At 39.7% G+C, this 21,976-nt stretch overlaps 1 protein-coding gene across 1 annotated transcript in view; it reads left to right on the forward strand.

Moving 5' to 3' along the window:
* LOC124802694 (coiled-coil domain-containing protein 186-like) overlaps positions 1-21,976 on the forward strand; it is a 206,559-nt gene that overhangs the window by 155,379 nt on the left and 29,204 nt on the right. The window contains exon 12 of the mRNA XM_047263635.1: positions 10,668-10,817. Coding sequence (XP_047119591.1) covers positions 10,668-10,817 — 150 coding nt within the window. The remainder of the gene's footprint in view (positions 1-10,667; positions 10,818-21,976) is intronic.

A 21,976-nucleotide genomic window follows, 5' to 3' on the forward strand; every position in this document is an offset into this window, starting at 1 on the left:
GGCACAACATAAAACACTGTCACAGATAAGCTTTCAGCCAACAAAGCCTTCATCAAAAATAGATGACAACTGAATGTGGCTTCAGTTGCGAGAGACTGCAGTTGTTGGGGGGGGGGGGGGCACATGTGTGTCATCTATTTTTAACTAAGGGCTATCTGCAACTCACCATCTCTGCTGTATTGTTATATCAAATGTCTTGTACAAAAATTACCATGAGCAATTACAGAACCAACTCATGAGAGTAATGTCTTAAATCTCCTGGGTACCAACAGATCTGAACCTTTTCACTGAGCCAACATAGAGGAGGGAATCAGTGTTCCTAAGTCTCTTCTTGCATCAGTGGCAACAAATATGAAAAGAAATGTAAACAAAGGTAGGAAAATATTTGCGTTCATTGTGTGAGACAACAAATGAATTAAAGATTACCTGAACAATAAACATTCATCTCTGGGACTGAAAGTATGAAGTATCAGTGGAGACAGTTAAAGACTATTGTGAAGACTATTGTGCACTATAGCTGGGATTAGGTGTATGCGAAGCAAGAGCGCTTCATCACAGTTTTAAATGAAACCTAATGCTTGTGGTCAAAGGTGAATGAAGGCGAAGTGAGTATAAGAAGAGCAATATAAGAAGCATTAAGGGGAGTTGAGAATGAAAAAAAAAAATCCACTTTTTCAGATTTTTGTCTCATTATAAAATTTGCAATTTTCTGAATAAAATTATATATAGCTTATAAACTCACATGGATGGGGAGTATTTTATTTTATTTTTGTTAATATAATCTACACCGGTTGAAAATGTTAAAATTTTTAAATGCATTACTTCAAGGTCTAATAAAATCAGTAATTTTTTGTATAGAAGGCTGTGGATTGCTGTGTTATAAATGTTAAATTATGTGTTTGTTCTGGTAGCACTGTCAAAAACAGCAGAGTATCTTTTCATAGTATAAACACGCATTGTATGTCTAAGTGCTAACATTTTTCTGAGGAAAACTTAGAATATATTAGTAAATCTCTCAAAAAGTAAAGTATGGCACCAAAATGAAGTGTTTTTAAGAAACGTGGGTTTCATGGTAATAGATCTTCAAATAAAGGGAAACATTGTGTTCAACATACGGCGTGTGAAGTTACAGACAATGAAATACAGGCAAACTCATCATTATCTAGAGAAACACCATTAGTGCTTCGAAGATTAAAATAAAACGTTGTGATACAGTTTTCTCAAAACAAAAGTGACGTAAATAGTAGGTTAGGCTACATTCTGATAGATTTACACATCCTAACAATGGTGTTAGGTGAATGTGTGTGTTGTAAAATATGTGGAGGGCCAGTTAGCTTACATGAAGACAGTGAGGTATCAGCTGGACTAGTCAGGAAACTGATCATTAATTGTGTCAATTGTAAATATACTCATTCCTTTTTAATTCTGATAAGTGCAAAGATAATTATTTTGAAGTAAGTGTTAGGTGGTTTTATGAATTGAGAGCTATTGGCGAAGGACACACTGCAGCAAAAAGAATGTGTGCCATGATGAATATGCCACGCCCATCTTGTAAAATTGTCAAGTATACAGGATTTATTGGAGCTGCTGTGGAATCTGTTGCATGTGAGTCAATGAAGTGTGCTGCAAACAAAGCTGTTGAAATAAATTATCATATGACTGACATACCAGTGGCTTTTGATGGCACTTGGCAGAAGCGTGGGTACAGTTCTAAGAATTCTCCTGCTAAGGTGACCAGTGTGGGTATTGGAAAGGTAATAGATTTCCAGATTTTAACCAAATATTGTTATGAGTGTAAATCAGGGAATGAAGGAAGGCATATCTCTGACAGAAATCATGAAGGAACAAGTGGTGATATGGAGGCCTCTGCAGCTATTGAAATTTTTAGTCGATCTTTGAATGAAAGGGGAGTGTGTTACAATAAGTTATTAGGTAATGGAGACTCAGAAGCATATAACAGTGTAGTAGCCACCCAGCCTTATGGTGAGAAGATTATCACAAAACTGGATGTGTTGGTCATGTCCAGAAGAGGATGGGCACCAGGTTGAGGAAGATGAAACCAAGTTTGAGAGACAAGAAACTCTCTGATGGTAAAAACATAAGAGGCAGGCTGACAGACAAAATGATTGATGAAATGCAGCAGTGTTAAAGGATGGCTATTAGAAATAATACTAAGGATTTGTTGAAAATGATGCAGGCAGTATGGGCTGCCTTCTTCCAAAGACTGTCAACTGATGAAAAACCAGTACACCACCTTTGCCCTCCTGGACCTGATTCATGGTGCAATTACTGGAATGCCAAGTACTCAAACAGCCCATACAGCCATAAGTATTCCATCCCAGCAGCAGTCATGGATATCATAAAACCTGTTTACAGAGACCTGGCAAATCCTGAATTACTGAAGAAGTGTCTGCATGTTCAGACTCAAAATCCCAATGAGTCGTTCAGTAATCTTATATGGACTCTCTTTCCAAAAAGTGTTTTTGTTGGAATGAAGACACTAAAGTGGGTAGTCAGTGATGCTGTTATTGCTTTTAATGATGGCAAAATTGGTAGAGTGAAAGTGCTACAGCATATGGGAATTAATCCTGGAGCAAACTGCATCAGAGAACTTGGAATAGATGGACAAGGTTTGCATGGATAAAGCAGAGTTTGCAGCACAGTTGTCCACTAAGGGGTCCAGAAAGAAGAAAAGAAGAAAAAACTTGGATAAATATGAAGTGGATGATACACAGCATGGTGCAGGATGCTTCTGAGTGACTGAAAATAAAAAAAAATTAAGCATATATTAAATGAGTTACAGTCTTTTGAAACTTGAGAAGCTGTTCCTGAAAATTTACATTATTTGTTGCATTTTCCCCTAAATCTCAGAAACCACTTCAAGTAGAGTATTCAAATTTTCAGGGAGTAATAACATAGATATCCTGAGTCTACTGAACTAAAAGAAGAACATAATGTTATGTATAATTAAAATTATTTAGGATAACATACAAAACAGTACCCAAAATTTTAACTGTGCAACTAAAAAGTTGTATTTACAAAAGCAGTGGCTGAAATGCAATTATTGTATTTCAGTAGACTCAGAAGATACAGTTTAATGCCCTGTAAAAGTTTCATGTTAATGGCTGCAGTGGTTTTTGATATACAGGGAAGCCAAGTCACTAAATTTAACATTGTCGGAATAGGGTGTTCTAATTCCCCTTAAATAAGTCATCATTTTTTTCCCCCTTTGACAAAAGGGCCTAAGTAGTTTGGGCATTACACAAAGTCTCTAAGCAGATAATCCATCTTGAAGTCAAGGATGACACAGTGGTCTAAGCACTGAATTCAGTCTTCCAAATTGTTTCAGAGAGAAAGATCATTTCACGTCTGCTCTTTTTAGTTGTTGCAGAAATGTCAAAACTATTGATTTAGGTGATTCCATAATAGTAAATCAGCTAAAATGGCTCTCAACTGAGGAAATCTGTCTGTACCTGAAGGCAAACTTGTAGAATAATGTATGAGGGCTAACTAGAATTTAGATTACATTTAAGTGTAGGAAAAATCGAACAATAAATGCTAGATTGCTACTCACCATAAAGATGACACATTGAGCTGCAGACAGGCACAAAAGAGACTGTTACACATTGAGCTTTTGGACAAAGCCTTCTCCAGTAAAGAAAACACACACACACATCCACACAAGCAGGCACACCTCATATATACAGGACCGTTACCTATGGCCAATGCGTTGTGCCTGTCTGCAACTTAGTATGTCATCTTTACGGTGAGTAGCAGTCTGTCCTTTTCATAATATTGTAAAAGGATAGGAAAAAAATGTTTTATTCATTTGAAAGTGACACTTAAATACTACTTTTCAACATAGCATGAATTTAGGCACTAATCATAGTGACAAAGAAACTTTGCAATTCCATTGGCATAAAATTCTGTTGCCTGAGACCACAAGTTGTCAGTCGTGCCCTCTTGCAGTTCCATGTTGTCTTCAAAGCGCTGCTTTGTGAGCCAGGTCTTCATTGTAGGAAACAGAATGTAGTTACTGGGTGCAAGATCTGGACTGTAAAATGGGTGAGGAAACACCTCCCACTTGAAAGCATCAAATACTCCTCAATACAGTTTGCCTTGTGTGGCTGAGAATTGTTGTGCGAGAACAAAACTTTTGAGCTCAACTTTACTCTACTCGTATTCTGAATACCTCTTTCTAAATTTTCGAAAGTTTGACTATACCCACAGAGTTGATTGTTGTGCCATACTCAAGAAAATTGATAAGAAGCACACCTTTCCTCTGCCAAAAAACTGTTGTCCTAATCTTCCTTGCAGAGAACATCTGCAAGCATTTTCTTGTTTTTTGAGTGGATATGTGTGCCCCTACTCAATAGACAGCAATTTGGTCTTACAGTTCAAATGTTTCACTTACGTCTTGTCTCCAGTTATGATTTGATCATGTGATGAGTCACCATCTTTTTCGTAAGAATCCAAAAATGTCGATGATACAGCCATATGCTAGTTATTGTGGTTTTCTGTCAAGAGTTTTCATACCAGTCGTGCACAAAATGTGTGTTGCCTAGCTTCTGTGCAACAATTTGATGCAACAGGCATTGTGAAATTTATGGAAAACCAAACAGCAGCCTAGTCATTGTGAACCACATGTAAAACTTTTATTGTGAAATAATAGAAAATGACACGAACCTCACCCAGGCATGGAAGGATGCTGACTGAACAGACAAACACTTCGAGAAAAATATGGCCACCCTAGTCCCACCCATTGTCGCTGCAGATGAAAATGTAATCTACTCTCTGGATAGCCCTCGTATATGTATCCAAATCTACATCTACATCTACATACATACTCCAAAACCAATGTGAAATGCATGGCAGAAGGCTCGTCCCATTGTAGCGTGCGTTAAGGTTTGTTCCTCTTCCATTCACATATAGAGCACAGGAAAAATAATTACTTAAATGCTTTTGGGCCAGCAGCAGTAGTCTAATTTTGTTTGTCCAGTCCCTTTAGGAGTGATGCATATGGGGTTGCAGTATATCCCAAGATCCCTCACTTAATGCTTGCTTTTGAAACTATGTAAACATACATTTGCAGGATCTATCTTATAGTGTGTACCTGTTCAGGTTCTTTAGCATCCCCATTATACTCTCCTAAGGGTCAAACAAATCTTAGAACATTTGTGCTGTCGTTCTTTGTGATTGTTGAATATCGTTTATTAGTCGTACTCGTATGGGCCCCATAAACTTGAGCAGTATTGGAGGATGGATTACACTGTTGTTTTGTAAGCAGTCTACTTTGTAGATCTGTTGCATTTTTCCCAGTTTCGTACCAATGAACCAAAGTCTGCCACCTACTGTACCCACAATTAAGCTTCATTGTTCCATTTCATTACCCTAGAAAATTTTACACCCAGCTGTGTGTAAGAGTTGAGTGACTGCTACAATTTGTGACACATCAATACTGTAGGCGTAGGATATTATGCATTTTTAATTTTTTAAAGTGGGCAGTTTTAATTTTCCGAACATTTAAAGCAATAGCCTATCATTGCATCGCTTTGATATCTTACCAAGATCTGCATGAATATTTGTGCAATTTCTTTTCAGACAGTACTTCATTATAGAAAACTGCATCACGTGCAAAAAGTCCGAGTTTACTGTTAATATTGCGTGCCATGTTATTAATATACATCGAGAACAGCTTCCCAGAAGCACATGTAAGATTACTTATACATCTGTTGATGACTCTCCATCCAAGATACTGCCAACCAAGAAATCCTCAATCTGGTCACAAATTTTGTTTGATACCATTCATAGCATCAGTTTTTTATAATTCACAGGAGGAAATAAGTGTTCTAAGCAATTGAAAAGGGGATCAAGTCTTTCCCATATTCAGTAAAGGTCTTTGAACATATGCACATAACTATAGGCCTATTTTGCTGATGTCAGTGTATTGTAGGATAATGCAACATGTTTTATGCTAATGGATTATGACTTTTTGGAGATTGATGCTGATACGCAGCAGAGGAAAAATGTTGATATTCTGTACGTTTTCTTATTTTAAAAGTAGAAACAGGAATCTTATTATTTAGATGTGTTATATGAGAGATGTCTGCCACTGTTGAGCTGCGCAGAGGTGTTGTACACAAATTTAATTGCTTGTAAATTGAAGAAAATTTATAAAATTATACTAAACATACACTAATACATACACCGGAGAAAAAAGTTCTTCTAAATTGAAAATAGTATTTGGAAATAAGTGACATTAACATATTTCAAAGATCTACTTGGAATTTCAGTTCAATGTTGGCTCTAAGCAAAATTTTCAAAAGTGAAATCAGTTTAAATGCACACAAAAAATTATCAGTTCAAGTATTGGCTCACACTTGCAAAAATCAAACATACACAAAAAAATCGTGTTAACACTCACTCTTAAAATACTGATAAAACTATTTTCCTTGTTTTCACAGAATGCTTTTTTTCTTTTTGCTTAAATGAGGGTTATTCCACATTTGTTCATGTTTTTTGATTTACACCCAAAATTGAAATTTGCTCACTTTCAATATTTTTAGACAGCATATTTGAAAAAGGAACTTTCCACACATGTTCTTTCTTTTTAAGTGATAGTGTTGTCAGCTTAAATGTTAAGTATCTAGTCCCCATGTTTGAGCATTTATTTTATCTCTAATGGATACACACAAATGATGCTGACAAGTATAGGAATATTTTGCTGAGGATAAAAGTGTGCCCATTTTCCTAGTTATTTTCAATGTGACTGACCTATTTGTGACCATATTTCTGAAGGGTCTGTTGTGTCCTTTTCAGTCTCCGATGATTTACAGATTGACAGGGGCTCCAATGATTAGGCTGAACTCCACTTTACCTACGTTTCTCTCCCCATTCAAGTTCACTGTAGTTCTTACAACCAAGTGATAGTATGTTTTCTCATTAATAACATTTGTACCTACTGAAATTTTTTGATCTTATAAAATCAAGAAACTCTCATGATGTCTAGTGCAGGCATTGAGGAATAGCAAAACTCTGTAGTATATTTACTTGGGAGAGAAATGATTAATTGTGAGACGGCATAATGTGTGTCTAAGTAGTTATTATACTTAACAACAAAATAATTGCAATTAATATTGTTAGCTAAATTCCTACTAATTGGTTATTTTTTACATGTGTGTGTTTAAACTTATAATACAGTGGAACCTTAAATAGCGAGCATAATTGGTTCCAGAATCTTATTAGTAGCGCGAAACACTCGTTAAGCAAAACAATTTGCCCCACGAAAATTAATGTAAAATACAATAATGTTTTCCATGCAGAGACAGTACTAAAAGTTTTATCTTATTCATGCTAGTTATTCAAAGAAAATTATACATACAGTATTATGTACTATAGTCATTTGTTTCTGCCAACACTTCAACACTTGATGAAAACACTACACAGCATTATCCTCAAATAAATTTGTAGCATGCGTAGCCACTGCTTTATTGGGGTGATGATTTTCAATATACGATGCTTTTAGCATTTCTCTTATTGTGCTGCAAGATTGCTGCATTGCTGTTACTGCCTCCTCCTCCTCCTCCTCCTCCTCCGGCCAAAGATTCTTCCAAGCAGAGATGAGAGTTTTCTTGGTAACCCCTTCCCACCCCTTTTCGATGATCTTGATACAAGCTTTGATGTTGATGTGATATTTGCAAAACTCTTTGAGAGTGGGACTGGTAGCTTCGGTCAACTCAAAGCAATGCTTGGAGAGTACTTTCATATAGAGCTTCTTCATATTAGAAATAATCTGCTGGTCCATAGGCTGGAGTAACGAAATGGTGTTGGGAAGCAACAATTGGATCTTGGTGAATTGAAATTCTTCAATGAGGCGGTCTTGTAGACGGAGTGGCAGATTCATCTCATGCAAATATTTTTTCACCAAAGGACCAAACACTTTATTGATCCAATCACAAAGAAAATCACATGTCACCCCAGTCTTGTTGTTTGATTGGATCTCTGCATCACATTTCACCTGCTATACTGGCCTTCACACTTCTTGAAGGCTCGTGGAGTTTCTGGATGGTAATCAAGCAGCAGTTTAATTTTCAAACCCCTGCTTGCATTGGCACAATATAGCGGTGTGAGACGGTCTTTAATTGGATTGTGACAAGGCAGTGCATTCTCCTCTGCTGTTATAAAGGTATACTTCAGCATCTTTTTCCAGAATAGACCCGTCTTGTCACAAATAAAAACTTGTGGCAGATAATCCTCAGAATCTTTGAGCATCTTGAAGCTGCTGGTGAAATTCTCTGATGTCTGTGTATCAGAGGTGGCAGCTTCGCCGTGCCTCACAACACTGGATACCGGGTCTTTGCTTAAACTTCTTGAACTACCCACAGCTTCCTTTAAACACTTCTTTGGCCACTGATGATGCTGGCATCTTGTTAACAAGGTCGGTGAAAATCATTCTCATCTTCTTACAAATGATGTTCTCGTTAATAGTGTCACCTTGCAATTGCTTTTCATTTATACATATGAGGAGCAACCTTTTGACATCATCCAGAATAGAAAACCATTGTTCAGAGACTCTTGTCACTCCCATTGAAGCATCTGTCTCCTTAATCTTGTCCTTGTTCTTGAGGATAGTGCAAATAGTTAATTTAGACCAATTGTACGTGCATGCTAAATCAGCAACTCTCACACCACCTTCATGTTTTTCAGAGATTTTACGTTCCATTGCTAAGGTTTTTTCTTTCTCTCATGGTCGTCTTCTTGCGGCTTTATATTCAGGGACATTTCTATGAAGATTATTAAAACTTGCACACAAAAAACACTGTGTGAACACAAGTTTAGAAAAATGTGTGATCTGAAGCTGTATTAAGATGGTAGTAGAAAGAGCATTAAACCCAGACTGCAGTACGTACTAAAGGCATTGTTCATATGCTACTGCGGACAATGAAAGGTGTTCATCTTGTTGTACGTACCCCCACCGTGCACGAAGAGCAGGTGATGCCACACTAAATCGTCACTTGTTATGCGAAACACCGCTCGTTAAGCGAGCCTTTTTTTTTTTTTTTTTCTCCCCATTATGTGAACTGTGCATTATGGGAAGTGCTCGTTAAGCAATGTTCCACTGTAATAAGTTGCATAAACTGATGCTGTTTCTTTTAAGAGATTATTAATATTAATTACTGTTTTGTAGCCTACATTAGTTGGACTGGACAGTAGAAGGAGGAAGGTAAATTAGTTTCAAGTCATTTTTTAACTTTTTTTCTGGTATTTTAGTCAATTGAAGCCTCAGCTGTTATCTAATATACAGTACACAATGAAGAAAAATTTTAAGAGTAGTGATAATTTATTACAGAAAGTAACCATTGCTATGAATTCATGTAGATTAAAGATGGCAACTGTGGGTGTTTTGTATCAAAGGACAATTCAATCAAGAAAATACATTATCAGATGGAATTGCTGGCCAGGATTTACCAAACAATAATTTATCATGTTTTGTGTGATATAAAAAAGTAGCATCCACCTTATAACTGCAGTCACAAAAATTCTGTACATGTTTGTTGAATTTCTACTACTTTTTAATTGAATTATGGTTATATTAATGTTGCATTTTTAACCATCTGGTGTTTGATTTTAAAGCTTTTTGTTTATGTATTCAATTGTTCTTCTTGTATTCTTTCAGGCCATTCCACCTTTGGTATTTTGTGTTCTTCCGCAATACTGTACTGTTTTTTTAATTTATTGCTATTCCCTATCTGTATCTGAACTTTTTGTAACTTGTTTGTGCCTCCAATTGTGTCATGAAATCTTGTAGTTATTTGTAGAAGGCTCTTGAAAATTTCATTGTCAAAATTTTCTTGTGAGTTGTTTCAATTTTTGGAATTGATTTGAATTACTTGAGTGTGAAATGTTAACAGAAAAATATTAAATGACATGAACGTAGTTTAACTTATCTATGAAACTGTACAAACAGTTCTGAAGCACGTTGGTACTTTCATTTATATGAAGTGCTGCAGTGCTGGCATTTGCATGCTTACACTACACAGTGAATAGATGTAGAGATATCTTAACTGTTTCTAGATTACACAGTGTAAAGAGTTTTCACTGGAGGATGTGGAAGTGTGAGACTATACAACTAAGAATTTTAATTTCCTTCGAAAAGTGGCAGCTGCAGTGTTTTAGAAATAATTTTCAGTGAATGTTAAAAATGTTCACTTGCAATGCAGATTGTTCCTCATTTTTTGATTCGTCAATTGTTTTAGGTGTTATCCTAAAATCCATACATGTAGCTAGAACTGTCATTTTCCTGTCAAACTAAAAACATAACTGTGTTTCATTTGGGAAAATAGCAGGTACACATAAAAATATGTACACCTTTTAATTGAGAAAAATATCAGACTAATCACTTGATAAGGTATTCTAACTGTAGCATTTTAGTGCCTCTCTCAAGTTAGAATCGGTTATCATTCCATGACAATGCAGTTTATTTTATTACCTCTCGCTACCTGCATAAATATCTATCACTTAAAGTTGCACTATAATCTCTTTCTTTCTGAATTTTTAGTCTGAGTAAGAAGAAAGTACATCAGAATGTAAATGAGAATTTTTGTACCATCTCAGTGACACTCGTTATTATGATGGCAGAAATTACATCAGCACTTTCTGTTTTGCAGATGGAGATCGCAAAGCATGGTGGTATCATGGCCTCATTGTATAGTTCAAAGCCAGCTGACAGTCACATGACACTTGAGCTGTCATTGGAAATCAATCGAAAACTGCAGGCAGTGTTAGAGGACACACTTCTAAAAAATATCACTCTGAAGGTTAGTCTGTGCTTGTTTATTGGCAGTAATGTGGAAAATTTATTAAAATAGTAATATTGTTATGTTTTTGTGCAGTACTCTGTTGTTTTACTGGTGACTGTGTTCTTTTATGTCATTTTTTAAATTTTTTTTTTTATTATTATTCTTTTTTAATTATTATTTTTTTAACCAGAAACGTGTAACATTATCACTTTGAACGAGTGGAACGGTAAAGAAGTGGATTAAAGATGGTTTGATGAACCCTCTGCCAGGCACTTAATTATAAATTGTAGAGCAATCATGTAGATGTAGATGTAGAGTATAATAAAAAATAGTTAGTGACTCCACTCTTAAACTTCTTTTGAGTGAAAATATAATTCTATGTTTGGTTGTAGTACACCTGTGTGTCTCATCTTCAAGAGTACTCCAATAAATGTGGCTGAAGTGATATTTAAGTAGTTCCTGCTGTAGACGAGCAAAAGTTTCCAAATCTCCTGTCAGTTAATGGAAGCCTACTGTTTTCTTATCTTGACTTGTAATTGAACTTATGACTGTGATCTATGTTGTATCTTCATTGTGCATTATTCCCTATTTGCATTTGTTAGCAGTGTTAATTATAATCTGTAAACCTTGAGTTAAGAAACTACTATATGTTTACACTTAAAATTATTTCAGGCTCCAGTGCATTTGCATCTAGCAGCCTAAGTACTTGAACAACTTTTTCTCAAAAATATATTGGTCATAGATAAATTACCATTTTTTTTCAAATGGTATAAAACTGGAAGTAAAAACATTTGTAGGTAATTAATGCACACAATGAAATATTGATTGCTTCATAGGTAAATGCTGCTTATTGAGTCATTTGCCTCTGACAGTGATATATTAATCTGGAAAAATTCCATGTTGCATTGTCATCCAGTATCCAAACTAAACCATAGTCTACCTATGACTGGTAAAGTCAGCTCAAAGGTCGGAGGATTATCAAGGCATGGTGCCTTCACAGGACTGTGCCTAGTGAAGTGTTATGGTACCAAACCAACTTTTGGCTTGATGACAATTTACCTTACTGAAAGATGTGGTTTACAACATTCAGTGTATATTGAAATACTGCATTGAGCCATGCAATATTATTATTCATGTTGAACTAAGTGTTTCGAGAGAACAAGCTTGCACCTTCAGGTGCAGTGCGATGAAACTACATTAACAGTTGTCCTCCCCACTAAAGTATGTCCTGCATCATGGCATTGACAACTGTCCACAGAACATCAAAAGGTTTTCTGTCAACACATCAAAAAACAGCAGTTGTTGTCTTGAAATGTGTAGTTCAAGAACAACGATAATATCACGTGGTTTGAAGGCATTGATTCAAGGCAACCAGTACCTCACAACTGTGAAACCAGGCAATGCGAAGAGCATATTCAGCACCTCTATGATTCATAGGTCATCTGCCTGCTGGAATTATAGGAACCACATGATATTTTTCCAGCACATCTCACCACTTTAATCACGTAATGTAATGACATGTAGCATATATTTTGGATTATATATGTTCTCCGTATACAAGACTCAACTGAGTTAGAATTGAACAGTAGCTCACATTATTGTAATGTGTCAAATGGTGTGTGTGTGTGTGTTGTGTGTGTGTGTGTGTGTGTGTGTGTGTGTGCGTCCGCGTGCGCGTGTGTTTGGGGGGTGGGGGAGGGGGAGGGGTGATAGAGCGTCGTAAGTGAATGAGCAAACAGGTAGAGGCAGCTGACATTGAGATTTAATACTTCAGCGCATGTAACTAGGTAGTGGGGATACTTACATATATAGGTAGACCACATTAAATGAGGATTTGTAAGCGATTTTAATTTTGATTTGAATGCTATTATCTGTTTACAATACCGGGCACTATTAATGCATTAATGGATCTCAACACTCATCTTCCGTCGTGTTTGTTGAGACGTGAATCGTCGAGTCAGTAGCACTGTGAAGTTGCACTTGAGATGATCTGTCGGGGTCAGGGATTTTCTCTGCCTCGTGATGACTGGGTGTTGTGTGATGTCCTTAGGTTAGTTAGGTTTAAGTAGTTCTAGGGGACTGATGACCATAGATGTTAAGTTCCATAGTGCTCAGAGCCATTTTGACATGATCTGTATTTAAAATGTCAGGTAAAGGGAAAGAAAATGTGCCTCTCAAGGGAAAAAAGCATGTACGAAGGTCAAATTCATCTGAAAGAAAGGGAAGTTTTGGATCATTATGAGAAAGACGAGCATGTTGTTGACTTTCAGTGAATCAACTGTGAGAATAATTCATGATAATGTGGAATCAAAGCAAAAGCTTATCACAGTTTAACTGACTAGGTGTGACTACAGTGACCAATTCTTGCTTGCAGGTGATTTTTGTGTGTGTGTGGGGGTGGGGGGTGGGGAGTGCTGAGCTGTTGGATTGAGCACCAAAACCAACAGCACATGCTTCTCTGTGGAGGTGCTATTCAAGCTAAAGCCAAGAGCTTGTATGCAGATTAACGAAAGAAGAGGACAATCCAGCACCTTGTCGACCAGTTCATGTTGGTTTAATCGCTTCAAGCATCATTTTGGTTTTCACAGTATTAAAATGACAGCAAAGGCAGCTGAAGATGGAGGTACATGAAGTTGGAGCCGAGAAATTTAAAGAGGGGTTTAAAGAAATGGTAACAGAAAGACTGTACTGCAAAGCAAGTTTTTCACCTTGAGGAAATAGGCTCGGAAACGGATGCCTAACCACACTTTCATTTCTGTTGAAGAAAAAACTGCATATGGATTTAAGTCTGCCAATAAACAATGCACCCTTTTCATAGGAAATGCTGCAGGTGATTGCAAATAAAAACCCCTAATGATGTACTCCTAGAACTCTAAAGGAAGCCACCAGGTGGGAGAGTGGCCTGTGCAGGAGTAACCCAACCCAATAGTATGGAGAATGAAACATGACATACAGACTATGGATAACAACACAACAGACGAGGATAAGAACAAACACCTTTATGACAAGAAGACACTACACAAAGCAGTCACCACCATGATGATGTCAAGATCAAGAGCAGTGGAGGACAAATCCACAACACTACTAGAGAGGGGTCACACACAAGATAGCTATCTAACAGTTTTGGTACAGTGAAGATTGGTCTGTAGGCATCAAGTGCAAGCACTGAACTGACTGGCTGTGTGCTGTATAACTGTCTAAATACTGAACGTGTGGAATAGTATTGGCCGGCTCACTCATGTGACAAGACAGAGGCATGCACGCCCTGCAAGTTCAGCAGGGTCGTGATGTCCTCTATCAGCTATCAAGGTACATCCCCTCCTGCAGGCATTCAATCTCTGCAGTGCCTGATACCAGATCCCTCCCCACCCACCAAAATAGGTGCATATTGGTGAAACTGCCGTTAACTGTGCTGTGGGGGTGGAAAGAAGATATGGGTGACAACACAGACCCATTGACTCTCGGATGGGGAAAGGGATGGTGGTTGGTGGTGTCCATTCTGATGTCGTTGGAGGTGAGGGCGCTGGAGGGTTCTTCCAGTTCCTGCAGAAGCAAAAAGTAGTCTTGGTGTGCTTGTGGGGAGTTGCTGGCAGTCGCCACTGACACTGGCCCTGGGGCCTTGTGGTCACTGGACTGAGTGAGGTGGCGCAGGTGTGTGATAGTGGCAACATTTGTGGCTATAATGATAATGATAATGGGGAAACCCATAAAATGTATGTAGCTGTGCAGTATCAATGTGGAGGCAGAGGACCTCCAATTGGTCAAAATCTGTGTCCGTTCCAGCAGGTAGACATAACAAGGCATCGGCCATAGGCTTCAACTGAATGGTGTAATTGTAAGCACTCAGTAATTGTGCCCTACATGGTAAGTTTTGAGCCGTTCACTCCAGGAGGTTTGAATGAGGCCTAAGTAAGGTAACCAAGGGATTGTGATCTATAATGAGACAGGATTTTGACCCAAAAAGATAGAAATGGAACTTTTTAATGGTAAACACTGTCGCTAGCACCTCCATTTCAGTTTTTGAATAGTTGCATTGTGCAGGGGTCAACATCTTGGATGCATAAGCAATTGGTAATTCAGATCTGCCATCATTCCAATGTGCCAGAACCATCCTGATGCAGTAGGCAGACGTGTCAGCTGCTACTACCAAGCCAGCTGGAGTGGCCGTGGGGTTCTAGGCGCTACAGTGTGGAGCCGAGCGACTGCTACGGTTGCAGGTTCGAATCCTGCCTCGGGCATGGATGGGTGTGATGTCCTTAGGTTAGTTAGGTTTAATTAGTTCTAAGTTCTAGGCGATTGATGCCCTCAGACGTTAAGTCGCACAGTGCTCAGAGCCATTTGAACCATTTTTTTGCTACTACCAAGGGACGTCTGGCAGAAAAAGGCCTGACACAAGAAACAGATTTCAGCATGGTTTTTAATTAGTTAAAAGACCGTCACAAGCAGGGGTTCGGTCATAGGGCACTCCTTTCTTATGCAGGTGATTGAGTGATTGCAGTATATGGGCTGCCTGAGGCAGGAACTTTTAGTTTTAGTTGCCTTTACCCAAAAATACCTGCAGTTCAGTTAGGTTCTTCAGGTAGGGAAAAGAATCAGTGGCACCAACATTCCGATCAGTGGGCCTGATTCTGTCTCTGGTGAGACAGTGCCCCAAATACACTACTTCCAGTTGAAAAATTCGACATTTCTCCAAATGTCGATGCAGACCTGCAGCCTGCAGGATGGTAAAGAGGGTGTGGAGATTTTGCAAATGCTCCTGCCTGGAGGGTTCCAGAACAATGTGACCATCCAGGTAACTCGCACAAACTGGAATGCACTGTGTCAGTTGTTCCAGATACCTTTGCAAAATTGTTGAAGCTGCGACAATGCCAAATAGACATCGCTTATACTTAACATAATCAAAAGGGTGTGTTGACGACAACATTGTTCTAAGACTCCTCATCTAAAGGCAACTAGAGGTGAGCATCAGTAAGGTCGATCTTTGAGTAGTAGTCCCCACCAGCACGTTTGTTAAGGAGGTCTGTAGGGGGTGTAGGATAAGTTTCAACCAGCAGTTGAGCATTGATGATAGTCTTGAAATTCCCATATAACCAAAAACAGTGATTGGGCTTCTTGATTATCATGATGGTGGCCCATGCTTTAGCTTTCACAGGTTTGATGACTCCAGCAGCCTTGAGACAGCCCAGCTACTTCACTGCAGCACAGGAGGCCACTGGAGTGGGCTTAGCATGGTAAACACCAGGCATGATGCCTGGCCAAAGGGTGATGTGTGTCTGAAAACCCATGGCATACACCAAATCCAGCTTAAATAGCATCACAAATGCCGAACAAGGATCGTCCAGTTTCTGGAAATGGGCTGTAGTAGATACAACTTTGCCTTCATCAGAGAGAGAAAACCCAAACAGTGCAATAGTGTCAAGGCCAAAAATCTTAGTACCTGATGGGTGGTTGACGACAAATAGCATAAAGAGCTTTGTAACATGTTTGTAGGCTGCTGTGACTGAGAAATGTTCACAGGGAGGGGGGATAGAACTGAACTGCCCCCATACTCCACCAAATACCATGAGGGAGGAGACAACTCAGATGAGCCCAGTCATCCATACATTGCCAGATTGATCAGAAAATGGTGGCCCCCAGTGTCATCCTGAAAATGAACACCCATATCATAAATGTGGGGTGTGAGAAACAACTTCCACATGAAAGGGTCATCTAATGCAACTGCAGACTGCAGGGCATGTACAGTGTTGTCGTGTTCTCATGAGGCAGGACGGGAGCAGGTTGTATGGCTGTGACACACCAATTGAAAATGCCCTTTTTTTGCCACAGAGTATGCAGGACCCAAGTGATCTGGACAATCTGCCCAGGAGTGAGTGGAAAAGCTCTGCAGTCACAATGAGAGCAGCCCTTGCGATCTGCAATGAGTCTGAACTGAGATTCAGATGCCATAGAGACGTCAGACAAGGACAAATCCTGGCAGTGCTGCCTGGGAGCTGTCCTGTCCTTGCGGTGAAAGAGTGGATCATGTGGAGGTGCGTGGACTGCTGCAACTTGTGACCTCAACATTAGTTGTTCATTAGCCGCTGTGCGGTTTTGAATGAGTGTGCGATGCACAAAATGTCCCCCAATGAGGGGTTATCTAGTTTCAACTCCACACTGCAGATCTCCATATCTGTTGTAAGCTGGACCATCAAATCACGAATTGAGGAGTCCACATACAAAGCCTTTATTGGCACAAATTAAATTGTATTTTTGGCCGAGACTTTGCAAGTCAGTGACCTAAGAACAGTATGACTGTCCCAGCTGTCTGTGGTGTTGATGGAACTCGAGCCTGAAGGCAACCACATGGTATCACTGGGAATAGTAATCAGTCAACAGAACACAAATCTCTTGAAACAAGAGCACGACAGGATCTGACAGAAGGGACAACTGTCAGAGCAGAAAGAACGTTTCTGGTGAAGCCTAAGACAGAAACAATGATCACTGGAATGAATCATCCACGACTTGAAAGACTGAAAAATGCTGTTTCAGACAATGCAAGTATGTGTGCCAGACCTCCTTAGTGTCATTGAAAAGTGAGTATGATGGAGGATGTGTGGAGGTGTCAGTAGTGGGAGACAGTGAGGCCTGGTGCAACTGGGCCTCACGTGCTCCAAGTGCATTCACCTGAATCTGAAGCAATTTTTGTAACAAATCTAACTCGAGGTAGTGCTGGTGCTTCTGCTACTGCTGCTGCATTAACTGCTTGCAGTGCAAGCACTGTGTGGCCATGATGTCCTCTCCCAGCTATCAAGGTCCATCTCCTCTGGCAGGCATTCAACTTCTAAGGCACCCAAGACAACAGTTAGTTTTTTGTTTAAATACTAGGTAACTCTGCGATTTTAAACTCAGTGTGTGAGTAAACCAGAATCTATCCCATATTTTACATATAAAATGATGCTCGATTTACGAGAATTTGGTACTCGTGGCATTTCCACAGAATGTAACTATCACATATAGTGAGATTTACCTGTGTATGCTATTATCTGCATGTGATGTGTAAATGTCATCAGATCATATGAAGAAGATGGCAGGATATGCTGGCAGAATATTATGCGAGTATTATGCTAGTTCTAGCATTATTTCACCTTGAAATCGTGGATAGCAGACATGAGTTGCTGACTATGTAATCAACTGATCAACTGGGGAGGTCACTGTTAAATTGTTGCAGAGTAGCCACTGCAAAATTTAAATGCCTGCTGCCAATACTGATATAAGGGGCAGACTATGATACATCAACACTTCATCAGAAGATGGAAAGAATATTGTGCTCATACGGTGACTGTAATCAGCGGGAAACCCAAAAGTTTTTACTGCTGTTGTTATTTCTCGTCTTTCGACTCTCCTCCCCCAACACACCAAAATTAAAAAAAAAATCCATCATTATTACTTTCATCATTTTATATTTGTTTGATTATTTGCACGACTTGTGCTTGTTTTATATTTTTAGTTTCTAATGGTTTTTTTCTTCTTTTTTTCTGCTCCAAATGTCTCCTGCTGGACTCTAAATCGAATTAATTACTAATTTGTCTCACGTCATCCAGTCCTTTCCATTACTTTCCTTCTATGCAGTGAACACTTGTTAACAGATTTTTAGATTGGAATACCCACCGCTTAAGTGGGTGAGAACATGAATTGATGCACAAGAGCTGTTCATGTTGGGGTCTGTGAAAACCCTGTTTACTGATTCATTTTGCTGATAATTACTCCACTTGTTGATGATGGGTTGTTTCATCATTAATATTATGTATAGTCGGTTGGGTGATATTCATTGAGCATAGTGGGTTGAGATGCAACTATTAATTAGTTTATTACATCCTTTGTTGGAAAGTGTTATTGAATTATAGTAACAAAATCATACCATAGAATTTGAATAGAACTTCAGCTTACATAACTGCTTCAATATTGGATGCAAATTACTGTTCGGCAGTCGCCTGACATGCGAACAAAAAATTCCTTTGGCTCTCTTTCGAATACTTCCTCTGACATAATGTTCATGTCTGATTACCTCTGTTTACTCCATTTTAATGACAGGCACAGGCTCGCAAACAAGCATGTTGTTTCACCTCATAGACATTGCTTTTGTTCTCATATCGAACTAGATGCAGCAGTGGTGAACCTCACAGGTCCCAGTTGTTGAGCACATTCTACAACATGGCTCAGGTAGAGTTTAGTGTCTGCTACAACATTTGGCCATTTGCACCCTTTTCCAGTACTAATTTCCCTGAACTTTAGAGATGAAAATTTGCTCTCCAACATATCCTCACGCCCACCACCCTCCTATACTTAGTCTCCATTAACCCAGACAAGTACAGTGATGGCTTCAGTCATCATAGCAGTTCTGTTTATTGCGCTGCAGTGACAGGAACAGCTGTCACATCACTGCAGGGAAATCACGTGTTTCGTCTGGAGCTTGTTGTTTTCTGTGGCCACAACAGTAGATGGCTCCAGTTATATATATATATGTATTTTTGACTATGGGGAAGCTAGACTTAACACAACAAATCACGCTGACATGAGAAACACGTTGGTGCACCAACAAAATGTGCTCCAGACCATTCAAAACTAAATGAGAAGCAAGCTCCTATAGAGCTGAAACAATGACTTCTGATTCAGACAAGAACACAAGCTGATTCCCTGTACAGCACATGTAATGAAGGTGCATCCTTTTGTCACAGAGAAGGCGTTGTGCTGTACAAGAATACATTCACAGGCACAACAGTGGGTTCTTTGGTTTGCTCTAGGAGGAGATTAAGTAGAACTATAACAAGTAAAATGTTAGTTCACTTCATTATAATATAGATATGAATGAAAACAGTCAGTTTTTGAAAATTTAATGTAAGTCATGCATTCTTTCCATGTCATCCTGTCTGGTAAGTCTCCCCTGACGCAGGGTTCTGGGCAACTTTGCCGAACTCTGTCCCTTTTCCTAACCTCACCAGTCTTTCCCCTTTACCCCTCTTCTTTCCCCTTCAACCATTCAGCCAGTAAATGGAGCCACAGGCTCTGAAAGCTTGCAAATTTGAATACCTTTGATATGTGTGTTCTCCTGCCACCCTTGGTGAGTAAAAATAGCTATGAAGACTTACTTAACATTGTAAAATCCATTTCCACAGGAATGTTTTGAGAATTTACAGCTATCCCCAAATATTAAAGTATCACATCATACAAACAAATTTACAAGATTCCACACTTGAAGAATAACTGAAATGTTCACTCAAAGTTCGGTACACTGGTGGCCTATCTAAGATGATGCTGTTATTTTGGTCGTTGAGTGCGAACTGGGGTGAACGTCCCTCTGCTCAGCCGTAAGTAGATGAGCCATTGCAGTCCCATGGAGTAGCTCTAAGAGGTGTGGCTCTGCTGGCATTTCTCATTCATCAGTGCAGCATGCAGTGACTATACTCTCATGTGGTTTCAGCATGAGGAGCTAACCTTTCTTTGGCACCCAGCTCTTTGCTCAGCACCACATTTCTGTACCCCAAACCTCCAAGCTGTCTTCGTGTAGGGTGAATGTGTGTGATGACAGCGGAGGGGAAGACCACATGTGGATGCAGGTGAGGAGAGACAGAGAGTGTAACTGTAGCTGATGGCAGATCCCTGCCTACACACCAGTATCTAACCTGTGGCTGACCACAACGCCAACTGAAAAGCCAATCAGAGGATGAACACCTGCTTGTAGAGAGACAGAAACCTTGGTTGGTTTAACGTCAAAGTTATCTTCGGAGGCAGCATGATGACTTGGGAGTCATGTCCATGGACGTCAGTTCAGGCTGCAGGACATGTGCCGACAGCAGTGACATCAATGGTGGTGGCAGCTTGGTGTCATCCTCTATGGGCACCACAATGGATGGTGCTGGCTGAGACTGGCAGAGAGATGGAAGATACAGCTGGTGTGGACCCCAGCTATGTGTTGGGTCTGTGGACAAACAATCTGCAGCAGAATCATTGATATTCACAGAAGTGCACCGCTGCTGGTTTTGGTGGTGCTGCTGCAGCCCAGCAGAACCTTGAATGACAAAAGAACAATGTCTGATGGCATAGGTGATGACTCCATGCTCCAGACACTGTTTCCTTCCAGAAAATTTGCAGAAGACTTCATATAGTGGGTGAAACTTTGCACTGACCAGATGGGAAGAATTGTTTCATGGCGGCCACAGAAGGTGCAACAGGGTACAGAGTCTGTGATTGTGTGAGGATTCTACCGGTGATTTCCCAACACATGTCCAGGCGAGGTAAGAGGACAGAAAAATCTTTAAAGCTTGCTCCATGTAACTTTTGAATGTTCGAATGAACTGTTCAGCTTTACTGGTAGACCGAGAGTGGAAAAGTGCTATGGTCACATGTTGTATGCCACTGGTGGTGCAAAACTGTTGGAGTTTTGCTGATGTGTATTGTGGTCCAATGTCTGAGACAGTGACCTCGGGAAGAGCATCAACACAGAAACATCCCCCAGGGGGCTTGCTGCTCTTTGGCAGGTTTGTGCTTGGCTACAATGGGGCCCCAGCCTTTGCAACATATTTTCCCTTTCATGCTGCATGTCTATCTTCTTGCTGTTCTTTTTCCTTTCCCATGGGGACCATGTTCGGGCTGTTTTTGGAAATGTATTCTGCATTTTTGGCAGTCAATAACAGAACACTCTACACTGTTTTTACTCCTTCTTTCTTTCTTCGTTCACCTCCTATCCTTTCTCTGCTTCAGCATTTGAGGTTCTTCTTTATGATCATCCTCCCTGTGTGCTTCTGAAAGCCAGCCCACGCGTCTTACACATAACAGGTGACTGGGTAACGTGTAATTCCAGCCCCAGGCTGAGAGGTAAGGTTGGCACATGCCCCCTGGTAGAGGTCAGGCCCAGGGAGGGTGATTGCCTGAGCTGTTACCTTCCCAAATTTGCTGATGGTCCCTCTGTCAGGTGTTCGGGAGCTGTGACCTGAGGTCTGAACAATCACCTAAGGTGAGTGTGCCTCCTTTTGAAACGGATACCCAGTAGGAAGGAGCACGCCATCGGAGACACTGGGAAATATGGGGGATTTTCTCGCAGTGAGCTAATCATCTTCACAGTTAATGGCTGCGAAATGTAAATGGTATGAAGCTAATGATTCAAAGATCCTCCCAGCTGCACCATGGTTCCTCGTCGTTTC

This window comes from Schistocerca piceifrons, chromosome 6 (assembly GCF_021461385.2).
Source record: "Schistocerca piceifrons isolate TAMUIC-IGC-003096 chromosome 6, iqSchPice1.1, whole genome shotgun sequence".
NCBI lineage: Eukaryota > Metazoa > Arthropoda > Insecta > Orthoptera > Acrididae > Schistocerca > Schistocerca piceifrons.